Source organism: Salvelinus alpinus, chromosome 32 (genome assembly GCF_045679555.1).
Source record: "Salvelinus alpinus chromosome 32, SLU_Salpinus.1, whole genome shotgun sequence".
NCBI lineage: Eukaryota > Metazoa > Chordata > Actinopteri > Salmoniformes > Salmonidae > Salvelinus > Salvelinus alpinus.
The window spans coordinates 22494510-22510936 of record NC_092117.1 but is presented as its reverse complement, the minus strand read 5'-3'; the positions used below and the strand labels follow the sequence as shown (position 1 = coordinate 22510936).

The following is a 16427-nucleotide window of genomic DNA, read 5'->3' as shown; positions in this document are numbered from 1 at the left end:
TACAACTATGTGTGACTATACCTTATATCTTGTATTGATGTCAATGGGAGATTTTTGCAAAAAAGTTGAAGTTATCTGTAGTCAGTATTCTGTTAACTACGACTAAAAAGAGAAACCCAAATCGAAAAATATGAAATTGGAGTTAGAGAATACTGAATGTGTCATTAACATTCTATGACAATTATGCTGCTTCACTATCATCTGAAGGGGGAAAACATACAGTTCTTCAAAGGGAATATTAAGTCCTTCACAGTTCTTTTGTTAAATAAACCTTTTTTATATATCAGCAAGGATTAGCATGACTCATCAGCCTCCTTCATATCTTGTGATTCATGTTCTTTTCATTGCAGCAGTGAAATACCACAATGCAGCTATCAAATACCTCAATGACATTAATGGTACAAATTAAGGATGCCAGAGGTTTAAGGCAATTATACAGGAATGTACATGCAATTATAACTGTAACATGAGCAAAAATAAATGCATAATGAATTTTTTTTGATTGGTCATAAATGTGTTAGTGCATTCATGTGGTTCTAACAGTGATGTGTGATCCAAACTGGTAACTATACAAAGCCTTCATCTATAAGAGGCTTATAAGTATTAACAAATGGTTAAAGTTCCAGGTATAACTGAAATGTTATGGTCAGAATTCTAGTACTTATTCTGACTACTCATAGACAGACAAATAAAATAGCTTGAGAGACAGGAAAACAGTTGTCCTCACCCAATTGAGCCCTCTCCCTTTGGATGTCTCTGAAGTTGAGGCCGCTGGTGAAGGTGCTCTCCCTGTATCTGTGGAGGGCCTCTCTGCGCCCATTGGCACCCAGCTCCCTCAGGACAGAGGGCTTCAGAGGCGCTGCCCGCAGTCCGTGGGACCATCCCGAAAACTCTGGGACTGTCCACTTCACCAGGTCTTCCAACCGAACAATCACCTTCTCTGACACAGCAATGACCTCGTGCTATAAGAGAGACAAGAGAAGGAGGACAGGGAGTGTGAGGTCAGGAGGGGAAAAAATTACAGGGATATGTCAATTCATAACACCATCTTAAGACTATTATAAGAGTTAGTATTAGAGATGGGGTCATACAGACGTAGGATCATAATTTGAGCCAGTTTGTTACAGCAGGAAACGAATCTTGCAGCAAAAGGAATGTGAATTATCATTATATTATAATTAATTGACTTTTTTGTAGGGGTTGATACATTTTTCAAAAGGGAAAATCAAGTCTGAAATGTAAAAGTGGAAATTACAAAGCCTTTTGAAACCTCTAATACACTACAAGTTTTACATCTCCTGTGATCAAATTAAGATCCTACATCTGCCGCTTGCCATGGTAACCAGGGTGAACTTTTCTAAGCAACCTTTTGTTCAAATGTAATACTCTAGAGAGTCTACAACCCTTGAACAAGTTGTGTTCCTGGTTCTTTCAACCTTTTGAGGCAAACTAAAATAACTTTTTTGATCTATCCCTATTGAGGAATTGCAACTCCAATGGAAAAATTGTGGCATAGAAATGTTGAAATGTGGTTCCATTTTGAGGAGTAATGGGCTTGTTATCCGGCCGGAGTGGTAGGAGATTGTTATTAAGCTGCAGATTCTGGAGGACAGATGTGTCCATATGGAGAAACACGCTTTTTAACGTTTACCTTGCAACAGTCTGTACACCTCTCCCCTGAAGCAACCTTTAAAGGGATAGTTCAGGATTTTGACAAGGAAGCCCTTTGTCTACTTATCCAGAGTCAGATGATCTTTTGGATACCATTTTTATGTATCTGCGTCCAGTATGAAGGAAGTTAGAGGCAGTTTCGCGAGCCAATCATAACTAGCGGTAGCGTAATGACTGGAAGTCTACTGTACTTCCCAAAGATTTTCTGTCATTGCACTAATGATTGTTAGCAATTGCGCTAACGCTAGTTAGCAACTTCATTCAAACTACACGCAGAGACATAAAAATGGTATCCACGAGTTCATCTGACTCTCATTATGGGCCTCATTGCCAAAATCCCGAACTATCCCTTTAAGCATTCACACACACACACACACATACAGTGACTTTATTACGTTTCATACAGAGTAAATTTGCACAATGTCAGTTCCACACCGCTAACAAAACTGAGTTAATCAAAAACAAAGCTGTAAATAAGAAAAGCTGCGATGGTTAGCTTCCTATATCTGTGTCTTCTTAGTAAACGCAAACATAAACATTATTATATAAACTCCTATAATGTGCTGTCAAGTGGTGGTTGGTTGGTGGTTGAAACTGCTTGCTGGCATCATGACTGTCTTCTTTTTAAAAGGAAGACATTTAAATGACATAGAACTCCATTTTAGCACCAATCAACAGCAGACAGTAGAAATTGTTAAGCAGTGATGCCTGCAGCCAAAAACATCCTCTGGAATTCTTCTTGTGCTTTGATACAGTTGACTAAGTAAACATACTAAACTGGTAACTCATAGGAGTATACATTATATTTAATACTACATTACTCAGAAGATTTCACAATGGACTTTCTACAGTTAACATCTTAGGTCTTGAATGAGTGTCTTCATAACATACCGTATAGCAACGGTTCCCAAACTTTTCTGGCCCGCGACCCCATTTTAATATTTAAAAAAGTCTGCAACCCAACCATGTAAAAATAAGTTATGTAATCAACGGCTAATATTTACTTTGGGCTATGCCAGTCTTTTACAAATCAGTCTGACAGTATTTTTGACAGTATTTCAACATGAAGACGATATGGTTTGAAGTGACTGAAATACATCAGAAAGGTATTGGGAAGTTCAGAAGATCATCAGGCAAAACTTTTGTATGATCCATGTAGAAGTCTGATTTAGTGCCTGGTCTTGTCCACTCGGTTCTAACGGCTTGTGGGCATACTAGAGGGAAAAAGTATGTACATACGTGAGTCTTATCTTTCAGTGAAGGGGTCATAATATTTTGTAGCTTAAACCATTCAAAAGATAGAGCCACATTTGTAGGAAGAAAACAGAAACCGCTCTGTTTATTACAACCACATCTAGCAGCTACCGGAGGCTACTAACGTAACCCCGGTTCTATGAACCAAAATTTATCTCGCAACCCCACTTTCAAATCAGGCGACCCCTAGTTTGGAAAACCCTGCTGTATAGTTTCCTCACAGAAAGAAAAAATGTAACTGCATGTTTCCCAAACATCATTCAATTGTATGTGACGTGTGGGTGTCAAACTATCCTGTTTTGTGATGTGTTTCACTTGAGTGCAACAGGTGATTGCCATTCAACAGCTGTCATGACATTATATTATGAGTTCAAAAACACAACACACATTTAAATGCAGTGAAACACCCACACTGAGTTACCATAAAGAGTTAAGGTACTGATAGTGGAAGGAAGTGGAAGATAAAACCACCAAGCTGCATATAGGTCAGAGGTCTCTGTAGGCTACCAATGGGAAGATGTGACACTTCAAATAAAACAATTCACAAGAGAGGTTGTTGCTATATCATTTTTGCAGACTGCAAATAAAGGTTGATATTGTGACTAGGCTTACAACAATCTCAGTGGTTTATGGAGCAATAATATTACAATGTGATTTATTACAGGTTCATGATAGTACAGCAAATAGTACAGCAGATATGACCCCTTTTTTACTTTACAACAAATAATGCATGAGGGCTTATATAACATGTATGGAATGTCAACTGTGTAATTGATAGAAAGGTGTGCTTTTATGACTTAAAATTCAACAATTGTGCTATGATTTCATGATCTCTAAATGTCCATAAAATCCATATTATTCCATATCATTCTGTGAAAAGAGCACCACAGTACTTGAACAGTAAGGGACATTCCTAAATGTCACCATTGTAGGGCAAAGCGGTACATTTGTTGGACAGGCCTTTCAGTTAAGAGTCAGAGTCTCACAGGCAGCCCCTGTCATGCTGCGAAGGTTTCAGTCTGGTGGCTCAGGGGGTCAACCCAGGAATTCCTTGGGCCAAAAGGAGATTAGTAATTGAGTAATGGACATGGTGACATGAACAATGCTCTTTGGTGCACTAGGCTGAGAGAGTGAAACGCAATATGAGTTCATTATCTTTCCTCCTCAACATTGACCTTGGATACAGTGACTCAAGACAAACTCAACCACCTAAAAATGAGCACAGGAGAGGCTAGGGTCTGATGTATTCTACTGAAACTATTTTAAATTAGAACTTGGTTAAATAGTTGTTATATGTTGTCACAATATATATGCCTGAAAGATATTGGCGTTCTGATTTCTGCCATAAACTATAAGCAGCTACTATGTTGTTTTGTACAGTGTGTAATTTCAAAAATACTTTAAACACACACAGAACTGAATACTATTTGACTTATTTTGACTGTGGGGTGTATAACCACAGACTAAATCATATTAGGCTGAAGCAGTGCTATGAGCATTCACTAAAGAATAAAAATATGCTAAGTACATTCTCTGGAAACAGCTCATCTGTGGTTTCAGTCCTCTAAGGTTATAATGATCCACTATAGCTTGGGGCTTTAGAGTCATGCATTATGGGAAATGTGTTTGATGTTAAAGTGGTTTGTCAATGACAAGGTGTAAACCAATCCAAAGAGCACCAATTCTTCATGTGTTGAGGGAAAAAACACTGTATATCATTACATATATCACAGAATAGCGGCATATAAGAACACATTTATGTGTATGGAAATAACATAAACCAAAATTATATGTTTTTTTACTTTGAAGTGCATGACATTCAGTTTAAATTACATTTTAAATTATCCCCAGTACTGCCCTAAAAACCTGACAATAATTTACATGTATTTTCGAAACGCAAAAGGAATTCACTTGAGGGCAACGTTTCCGACTTAATGGCTTGTTCTCCAGTGGAGGGATAGTTTTCACCCCCCACCCCCCCACCCAAACCTAAATTACTGACATTGTTGGGTGAATAGGGTGATTTGGTATCATGCTCACTGACCAGTATAAATCTTACATAAGTCTTTATAAAATATTCTATTGAGCTATTGGTTGTATATCTGGACTTCCAGATAACATAACTGAAAAAAACATTCCTATGGCTAGAATTACTTTTGGTAAACATACTCCCTCCAGGAAAATCAGAGAAGAAGAAAATAAACAACATATAATCTGATTTCCCTATTTACAGGTTCTCAGCACACAAACACCACAAGCATGGATTTTTGCCATAAACCAAAGCTGATTCTGGACAGATGCCACCATTTCTTTCTACTGCAATCAATACAACTGCTGCAGTCACTGCTCTCATACCTCACTGCTTTGTCATTTACAGGAATAGAGTGGCAAACAAGAAGTGACATCACAGATAATAACAAATTATTAGTGTATGAACAGGAAATACCAGACTACTTGCCAATTTTCTATTTCCACGATGGGTACCTTAAGCAGGACACCGATAAGGCCCAAGCAATTAGCTGTAGCAGCATTGAAATCGTTGTAGCAGTAAGTGTTATCTAAAAAAGCTCTCTTGAAACATGAGCCAAAAAAAGACAGCGTATTGAGCCAACATGTACCGGAGGGGGGCGTTGAGGGCAAGACTTAATACTGTGTCACTGCTTTGCAAGAAGCGGTTCTCAGACCACAGAATGCAGAGACGCAAATAGAGGTTGTATCATAATGGGTGCGCCACATAACACAATGCCTTTATACATAGCATGCGGTCAGTCTTTATGGTAGAGTAGAAGGGTTGTCAGCGAAAGCAAAATGAGCACAGTAGGACATGGGTTTCTCTTGTCCCTGCCTACACTGGGAGGGGCAAAGAGCATACAAATACCCAGGCCTGAGGGGAAATGACATAATATGTTGAGCATTGAACTCAAGAAGGGATATCCAGAGAGATTTATAACCTCCTTTTATCCCACTGAGAAAATGACTTGTTATTGTATTCATGACATGAGCACATTTGTGCTGTAGATAAGTAGTATTACACGTACCCATTAGTCAGAGGCTATAACTACCACGTATATCTTACAAACTGAAAGCTGTCTCGGGCTAAGCGGATTTGCATATTAGGGCAGTCATAAAATAAAGATCATTAACTGACTGGTAATAACTGCAGCCAGTTACTTGTTTGAGTAAAATTCCAATGTAATCTTTATAGGGCAATTTGCTGAGAACATCAAGTTTAAAATCACATTTAAGGGGGTCGTCGGCATCAACATCACACTTTTAGATGTCATCGTATGTTGTGTCATACTCTACTTCAGCTCTGCTCTAGGCTATTGCTATAACTATCAATTTCCAACTGCCAACACTCTGGAGTCACTCTGTCCTTTGATCTTGGAAGGAGTCAAATAATATTGTCCAGATATCCAATCGTGTGTGATGTTACCACTTTGCAATGCAAATCAGGCTTCTCAAGGGGTGGGGCTGACTTGTCCCTTATTGCACAAGCGTGTTTCATAATGATGGACTGTGTATGCACTCAAAGTATTTACAAAGTCATTACATTGTGTTAAAGGCTAATGCAAAGTAAGGATTTGGATGATTCTAGTTGAGTGAAGAAAATAAAAGGTTTCAATTACATGTATTCATAGCAGTGTACACTATAAGGAAATATGATAGCTACTGTATTACACAAGAGGACCATCAGCAGGGGGAAAGTAGGTTTCTATGTTTGCATTGCTAATCAAATACAAACTAGGCTTTGTCCTTCCTAAATGACATATGCAACCACTGGCATATTTCATATGACCTCAAAATCAAGTAAGAGCATAGTGAAATGTGTTTCGGTAGAATTGCCTATTTGGGTAGGCTACAGTAGCATATAGCAAATGTTTGATTGTTTATATACCCCACAATAAATTAATATACAAAACCAAGATTTGTCGCTCTATGCGGTTATGAAATGTGATACAGGCGTCATATTTAGCCACTTAACAAAATACCTCAGTTAATCATATTGCCAATGGCAACATATCAGACTACAGTAAATGTTATTTTATAACGCTTTGTCATTTCGACCTGTCCTAATCTCTGGATAAGAGGGCAGAACGTTTGAGCTGACAACAATATCATATTGTTAGGAATGCGAATGATTTCATGGAAATTATGCAAATTGAGAACAAGTCAGACGTGCTAGCACTCGTCTTCAATAGGTTGTGTGCGCTTATTCAGCAGCCATTCATATGATATGATGAAAGATTATATTTATGGTGTTGTTGAATCGAGGCGTTTTGATCTCATATGCTTTACCATTTCGCAATTTCAGTCAATATCACCGTTTGACACGCATCATGAAGAAATAAAATGACATAGCCAGCGCGCTGGACTTCTAGGGGATTTTTCTTCCCCTAATACAATCAACCTCATACAGCGCACGAGCGTTATTACGCACAGCTGGATACGATTGAACTGCACATTCAGCAGTTGACACAATGAGGAACAAATAGGCTAAGCAGTCAATAACACTGTAATAGACAGAAACATTATGCAGTTTGCGATGGATCAATGTGGGTATCACATAATGCATGCACGTTATACAACGAATGACCAAAGAATGCAGAAAATGCCACATCGATGTATCAACAGAATGTTTGAAGGTTATTACCTCTCCATGACTAACTGTCCTTCCCAAGGGAGTATCTTCGGGTAAGAAATAAAGTTTTGAGCTTGATAAAAGTTGCTTAGTAGTTCTTTCCTCCCACAACAGCTGTAGCTCCGCTATGCAAATTGGATCCCCGGGTTTACATCTTACGAAGAAAAAGTCTCCGAGGGACAGAATCCTTGGTTTACCGTCCCGGTGAAATTTAAAAGCCTTGTAGAATATGTATGGTCCGTGTAAACCGCAAGACGAGCCTACCCACTGTGGAGAAAATAGCAATAAGCAACTTAATGAATGAGTTATTCAAATTCAAAAATGTGGAAACATTGAATGGGACGACATGCGCAATGACTATGGCTTGACAAGTCATTAAATTACGCACAAAATACCACCTGCATCTGATTTTAGGACTGATTTAGAACCATGTAACTATATATTTACTTATTCTAATATGATGTAAAAACAACAAAAACACCAAAGAATTGTAAATGAGCTGCAAACACAAAGATTTGTCTCCAAATTGTTAATATCATGCGAAAATAGAATATGTTGGTGTATGATTATAATGTTACCTTGAGTGAGTTAGGCTCCATCTCGACGTTCTGAATTGATTAAACTCAACACGCTCTCCAAACTTGTTGGCTTGAATGGATTGCCGAAGGTCCTGTAAGAACCCTATATTTATTTTAAGTTTGAAAGCTCTTTGTGGATAATATTAAACCCTTACAAAAAATATTTAGTTACTCCGAAATTACCAAATGCATGGCTTTTGTAGCTGTGCATAAATTAAACTAATAAGAATCAACATTGGATAATATTGTGCCCATAAAATCGTCCCTTTTCAATCAGGAGAACCACATATGTCCATTAATATCATTTGAATTCGACAAAAATAACTATGAGATTAACACTGTGCATCAGTCTGATAATTTCTCAATAGTGTATTTAAGTTATGTGCAATGGAAAAAGATTGTGTTACCTTATAATTTTTAAGAAATCTATTTGAATGTCTATCTCTTCCAGGACCTGTGTAAAGATCGTTTGTATGAAAGAACATTTCTCACAGTAATGATACAAGGGCGCTCGCTCTGGATTCCTCAAAGAAACACTCTGAACTAGTTAAAAAAGCTATCAAACGTTTTCTCAAAGGTAGTCTAATGTGGGAACAAAGTCGTTCGGTTGTGCTCTCGAACGAAGTAGCCTATAAATAATAAGTGACAAATGTTCAAAGACACATTTGGCCGAGTTGGTAAATCCTAGCGTCACGAGTGCCTACGGACATTTATGAAGCATACCATTATACTGAAATAACAAGCATAGCCTCTCTTATTAGGTTACAGGCTGTGCATAGGCTATAGGCTAATCTCTATTGTGCTGAGAACCGATATGCAATAATCGATTAGGAGGACTATTATTATTTGAGATGTGAGACTTGTAAAACATGCCTGATATTTTTCTACGGTTTTAAAATCAGTTGAACCTTTAAACGGAGAACTGTGTAGGGGAGAGACCGGGGGTAACAATTTTGGGATTCATCTCTTACACTGAGGTAGATATTTCCTACGATTTGTGCAAGTTTCAAACAAATGTAGCTAAAGGGACTCATACTAGAACCGTTTGTTAATTAACACGATTGTCAATGGTGATTTGACTTACGATCATGATAAGTGGTTATTGCTGATTGAATGGGTCATTCATTCATCGACTCCAGCTGCCAACTGTTTTTTCATTCGTTATCCACCCTTGCCCCCCCCCCCCCCTCACCGGGAATAAGATCAGAGCAACAGCGACATATGACAACGGCTATTTTTAAGCGCAGTTTTATGCAGTAAATTCTTTGAAATTATGGAGGCAGGGCGTATTGATCCTATTCCAGTTATCAGCATTACTTTTTTTCATTTCAGAAATTGACTGATTTGGGGAAAGTGACTTAAAGCTTTTAGTCAGTGAGTGGATAAAAAAGACACCAACAGATAAAATGACTGACATTATACAGTATGCAGTCCAACTTGTACTGTTGTTGACCCACAATTACATTGTTCCCGTGACACAAAATAATTTTTTAAAGTGTTGCTGTTAATTAGACAATAATAAACATGTTTATGACTACTTTTGATTTCAATGAAAGGTTGCAACTTCTCTGGGAAGACATAATGTGAGTTTTCTGCAGTATGTTTTTACTACAGTGTAGGTTTAGATTGAATCATGCCCTCAGTCTCACTATTCACTATTATCTTTCCTGAATCTCCAACTCATTTAAATGACAAAATCAATGGACCTTTATTAACGACAGAGGACATAATGAAGTTCCTGGTCAATCAATGAGACTACTTTGCCCCTTATCTAGTAATTGAATGTGCCTGTTGTCAATAGAGATGACTCAACAGTGATCACCACAGTGTAAGACAAATTCCCAGTTTGATTTGCTTTGTAATGAAATTAGTCATAAATGTAAATCTTTAATCACAGTAGTTATGAATAATGACTTGAGAGGCAAGATACATTGAAGGGTACAACGCTGCCTTATCACGCTTTTACTAATAGGATACATTCCAATCTTAATGTATTCACACTGCCCAGGGGTGGCATAAGACAATCCCCGAGCCGACTAGGTGTAAAATCTTTCGATGTGCCCTTGAGCAAGGCACATAACCTTAATTGCCCCTGTAAGTCGCCCTGGATAAGAGCGTCTGCTAAATGACTATAATGTAAATGTTTAAAAAAAAATGTAACATAACACTAATGGTTATAGAGGCTAATTGAATTGTGGAATCACCATTAGAGACATTGACTTTTGGACATTTCTACCATGCTGGCAGAACATATGATAGCAATCATACTGTATAAACAGTGCATTCAGAAAGTATTCAGATCCCTTGACTTTTTCCACATTTTGTTACATTACAGCCTTATTCTAAAATTGATTACATTTAAAAAAAATCCTCATCAATCAACACACAATACCCCATAATGACAAAGCGAAAACAGGTCCTTAGACATTTTTGCAAATGTATTAAAAATGCTAACCATAAGTATTCAGACCCTTTGCTATGAGACTTGAAATTGAGCTCAGGTGCATCCTGTTTCAATTGATAATCCTTGAGATGTTTCGACAACTTTATTGAAGTCCACCTGTGGTAAATTCAATTGATTGGACATGATTTGGAAAGGCACACACCTGTCTATATAAGGTCAAAGGAATTGTCTGTAGAGACAGGATTGTGTCGAGGCACAGATCTGGGGAAGGGTACCAAAAACATTCTGTAGCATTGAAGGTCCCCAAAAACACAGTGGCCTCCATTGTATTTCCATTTTCCTTGAGTGGTCCAGCCAGAGCCCGGACTTGAACCCAATCGAACATCTCTGGAGATACCTGAAAATAGCTGTGCGGCGACGCCCCCCATCCAACCTGATAGAGCTTGAGAGGATATTCAGAGAAGAATGGGAGAAACTCCCCAAATACAGGTGTGCCAAGCTTTTAGCGTCATACCCAAGAAGGCTTCGAAGCTGTAATCGCATCCACACTACTGAGTAAAGGGTCTGAATACTTATGTAAATGTGATATTTCCAATTTTTTTGTGCAAAATTTCTAAAAACCTATTTTTGCTTTGTCATTATGGGGTATTGTGTGTAGATTGATGAAGATTTTTTTAAATGAATTTTAGAATATGGCTGTAAAGTGACAAAATGTGGAAAAAGTCAAGGGGTCTGACTACTTTCTGAATGCACTGTATTCTCTAGAATAGAGTATGGGAGCTACCGAACCCCACAGTACCTTCTTCAGCATGTTTCACTACAATAAGATGGCACCGTACATACATGGTTTACAGGGGGGTTATAAGTGGTTTATAAAGACGCATGATTTGATAGCCTACTTTATAACACATTTGGGAAGTTATTGTATGGTCTTTGTAGTACCTATATATTTTAGATTGAACAACTCTTTCATTCAAGGACCCTACAGAATCGGAACATAACTTTAAATCACTTATGTCAATAACGGTGAATATGCTACTGCTACTGCATCTGTATCTGTGCTGGGTGTTGGAATAAGCTGACATTTGCATTCATGAATTATGAATGTACGAGGTAGTTTAGGGCCATGCCCATGACACTAAATTGTTTGTCATTGACAGCTAGTAGCTGTTATTATACCAATAATAAGCATCACATAAATCACATACAGTACATTTACATCAATCTCGATAGTGATAGTACTGTGTTTACATGCATTGTGATGAATGTCAAATTATAGCATTTGACAGGTCTCCTCTGTGAGAATAGGTTTATATTGGAGTTTGGTTTATAAGTATCTCCCTCTCCACACACCCTCATTCAGAAATGCACTGCTGATTAGATATCCCTTTACAATGGGCGCCTGTTTTAGTTTAGGACTATCATTAAAAATCCATCAGGCAAATTTGTTCCTCCACACGCGTTCCAGCTGTAACCATAGACTTGGCTTTGTGCTTGCATAATTAAATGACAATGGCATGGGTCAGTAAGATGCATTCAGAACAGGTAACAGGAGACCTGAATAGCGTTGCAGGCTAAGTTTAGCACATAAGAGCTTCATTATGAGGTGGTCTAGCATTTCTTACTCAATCATATAAGACCTGTGCATACAGTCTCATATTCCCCACCCTTTGCTTTGGGGGCAGCATGATGAATTTGATTGATATAGCTAGCATTTTCCAAGTGCTAAACATGTTTTGCACTGGGGTAAGGGGGGTGGTCTCATCCATAGAAATATAATTAGTTATATTTCTATGGTCTCAACCACCACCAAAGTAAATTGCTACACCTGTGTGTTATCCATTTTTACCAAGTCCTTCAACATACAAACACAAACCCACTCACAATCAAGTTGAATTATGTTTTACCATTTTAGATAGCTTGTGCTCCTTGTACAGGTGTTTAACCTTGGTTGACATTACATCAGTGTACAGATTCAAACAACTCAATCTACCATTTCCTTCCCTAAATAATATGATTATACATTACTTCTGCTTGCATTTCCGTTTCTTAATCATATAAATCCAGCTCACTATATTTCTCTGTTAAAATCCACCCTTGGAAGTCAACATGGACACAATCCAGCCACATTTTCACCAACATGTGACCTTGGGTCTATAATGTTCTCTCTGTGCAAAGCATAGTCCTGAGATATTGAGAATCCAAGTTCTCACATCCCAGAACTCAGGACTGTTTTGTAGTGAATAATTTTTTTCATAACCCATTAAGGTACTCACTTTAATGGTACCTAAAGTACAGAGTATCCAAATACTGAGACATTTGTAAATCCGTTTTTTTAGGGGGATGCAATAGCAGATAGAACCTTATGGCTCTGAAATGTCAATCTGGGTTCAACCAAAAGGTTCTGTCTGACACTTCTGAATTAGACATGTTCAGTTTTTAAGACAACTGTAGCTATTTGAATACATAAATGACAGAATAACACTATTTTATCAAGATAGAGTCATAACACATCATCAAATACATTAAGAAATGTATAATGATCATCAGATTAATTACTGTCATCACTGAACAACGATGTGACAACATCATTTACTTTAAGATTTCTGCCGGTGTTGTTTTTTGCTTGCATGTCATTATTGCTGGCTAGGTTATCCTAGACCATACATAAGAGGGAGATGGCAAAGACATGTGTTCTGATTGGTCTGTCTGTATTTGTTCAGGATTGTAATTGGATTGCAGATAGAACTTTTATTTAAAAAATGTTTACTTAAAATGTACTTTAAAAAAAATCTAACTTCACAGACATACGAATATCTATTATATGTGACTAACTCTTTCGACACAAATATCAGATAGAACCTTATAGTCCCAACATCTCAAACAGGCCATTGCATCCCCATCAGGGGCCATAGTCCAAATGCATCTTACTTATCATCATTTATAACATAAACATTGGATGAAATTATTCTCAAATGTGGTCTGAATGGCTGCCATTATAATGAATTAATTGAATGCAAAATGCAATTTCATATTCACAGCCCTTATTACAGCTGAATTGTTTGATAATGTCAAGTGAGTCGTTTTATTAAGCGTCACAGTAATGTAATCATGCATCACAAAACACATATTCTAGTGAATATAAGTGTTAACATCACTGCAGATGTATTGCAGCGATATAAAATGCAAATTACATCAGGAATGAAAGCACTGCGTAAATCTGAATTTGCTAACTACCTACAGAATACTACCCAACCATACACAGTATCTCTCCATCTGAAATTGGGATTAGCGGAATAATGAATAATGTATTATGCAAATATCTGGTGTTTAACTCTAGAAGAGGAGAATGATTGAAGAATGTTGTTGCCTTGATTTACAGCTGCTGGTAAATTGATAATTTACAAGACTCTGATGACTCAAAGACTTCTACTGTGAAAACATAATTAAAAGGAACCATCAAAGTTGACTTCTGAATGCTGCCTTAGTTGTATATATTTTGCATTTTTACTACTCTCTGGCAGCTAATATAATACAGTATACTGTGTATAGATCGTCAGTAGTAGAACCAAAGTCCTGGTGAACTGGGAGGTTGTGGGATTTGAATTTGACTTTAACCTTTCACGAGCCTCTACCCCGGGTCCGGGATCACCCCCCACCCCCCCACACACTGATTAGCATAGCTAGCATAGCTTCACAAGTAGATAGTAGCATCTAAATATCATTAAATCACAAGTCCAAGACACCAGATGAAAGATACAGATCTTGTGAATAAACCCATCATTTCTGTTTTTTAAAATGTCTTACAGGGAAGACACAATATGTAAATCTATTAGCTAACCACGTTAGCAAAAGACACCACTTTTTTTACTCCACCAGTTTTTTACTCCATCAGTAGCTATCACTAATTTGACTAAATAAAGATATATATAGCCACTAACCAAGAAACAACTTCATAAGATGACAGTCTGATAACATATTTATGGTATAGGATATGTTTTTTTAGAAAAAAGTGCATATTTCAGGTAGAAATCACAGTTTACAATTGCACCGACCATCACAACTCGACTAGAATTACTACAGAGAGCAACGTGTATGACCAATTTACTCATCATAAAACATTTCATAAAAATAGACAAAGCATAGCAATGGAAAGACACAGATCTTGTGATTTCAGACAATATTTCAGATTTTCTAAGCGTTTTACAGCGAAAACACAATAAATCGATAAGTTAGCATACCACATGTGCAAACGTTACCAGAGCATCGATTCAAGCCAAAGAGAGCTATAACGTAATCATCGCCAAAATATATTAATTTTTTCACTAACCTTCTCAGAATTCTTCCGATGACACTCCTGTAACATCATTTTACAACATACATATAGAGTTTGTTCGAAAATGTGCATATTTAGCCATACAAAACCGTGGTTATACAATGAAAATAGTAGCAAATCAAGCCTCAAAATGTCGGACGTCATCTTTCAGAGTGATCTAGTTTAATCGAAAGCTAATCATATACTTGACTAAAAAATACAGGGTTGACAGGAATCGAAAGACAAATTAGTTCTTAATGCAACCGCTGATTTACATTTCTAAAATTATCCTTACTGTGCAATACAGGGTTCGCCAAGTGAAGCGATAACAAACAAAATGGCGGAATATGCGTTTAAAATATTTCGACAGAACAACGATTTATCATATTAAATATTTCTTACTATGAGGTGATTTTCCATCAGATTCTTGGGCAATGTATCCTTTCTTGGGTCTAATCTTCTTTTGGTCGATAGATGTCCTCTGTCCTTCGAAATGTCCACTAACATCGACCGAGACCCCGAAACGTGCCCAAAGCTTCAAAGTGCACGACAAAGAAATTCCTCAAAATCGCACTAAACGGATATAAATTGCTATAAAACGGTTCAAATTAACTACATTATGATGTTTTTACATTTACATTTACATTTAAGTCATTTAGCAGACGCTCTTATCCAGAGCGACTTACAAATTGGAAAGTTCATACATATTCATCCATTTCATTCATTTTCATTCATTCATTTCATTCATTCATTTTTAACAACTATAACGAGTAAAAACATGACCGGAGAAATATTACTGGCTAAACAACCATTTGGAAGGAGGCAAGTCCGATGTCCATCTTGCGTAAGACGCGCGAAGGGAAAGAACGGTACTTCCACGTTTTGTTGTTTTATAGTGGCTCTGATTGCGCAATCGACTCCATTCAAAGCGTCATGACGTACTGACACCCAGAGGAAGACGTAGGCAGTGTCGGTTTCTCCATAGCATTTACAGGCACCTTAAAACCGACCCCAGATTAGGGGTCAAAATTTCTGAAATCTGACTCCCTGTCAGGAAAAGTGCTGTAGAAGTAGTTCTGTACCACTCAGAGACAAAATTCCAACGGCTATAGAAACTAGAAAGTGTTTTCTATCCAATAATAACAATAATATGCATATTGTACGATCAAGAATTGAGCACGAGGCAGTTTAATTTGGAGACCAAAAAATGCTAATGCGGAACAGCACCCCCTATAGTTGCAAGAAGTTTTAAATGGGGTCACTGGTGGCGAGATTCAATGTCTTTTCATTTCTACACTGAGTGTACAAAACATTAAGAACACATGCTCTTTCCATGACATAGACTGACCAGGTGAATCTAGGTGAACCATATGATCCCTTATTGATATCACTTGTTAAATCCACTTCAATCAGTGTAGATGAAGAGGAGGAGACAGGTTAAAGGAGAATTTTTAAGCGTTGAGACAATTGAGACATGGAATGTGTATGTGTGCCATTCAGAGGGTGAATGGGAAAGACAAAAGATGAAGGTGTCTTTGAATGGGGTATGGCAGTAGGTGCCAG

General features: G+C 37.5%; 1 protein-coding gene across 1 annotated transcript in view; it reads right to left on the bottom strand.

Moving 5' to 3' along the window:
* The window catches only part of LOC139562604 (AT-rich interactive domain-containing protein 5B-like), a 63750-nt gene extending 55528 nt beyond the window's left edge, over nucleotides 1-8222 (bottom strand). The window contains exons 1-3 of the mRNA XM_071380419.1: nucleotides 8146-8222; nucleotides 7580-7834; nucleotides 728-962 (exon numbers count right to left, since the gene is read on the bottom strand). Coding sequence (XP_071236520.1) covers nucleotides 728-962; nucleotides 7580-7834; nucleotides 8146-8166 — 511 coding nt within the window. The 5' untranslated portion in view covers nucleotides 8167-8222. The remainder of the gene's footprint in view (nucleotides 1-727; nucleotides 963-7579; nucleotides 7835-8145) is intronic.
* Nucleotides 8223-16427: the final 8205 nt, after the last annotated feature.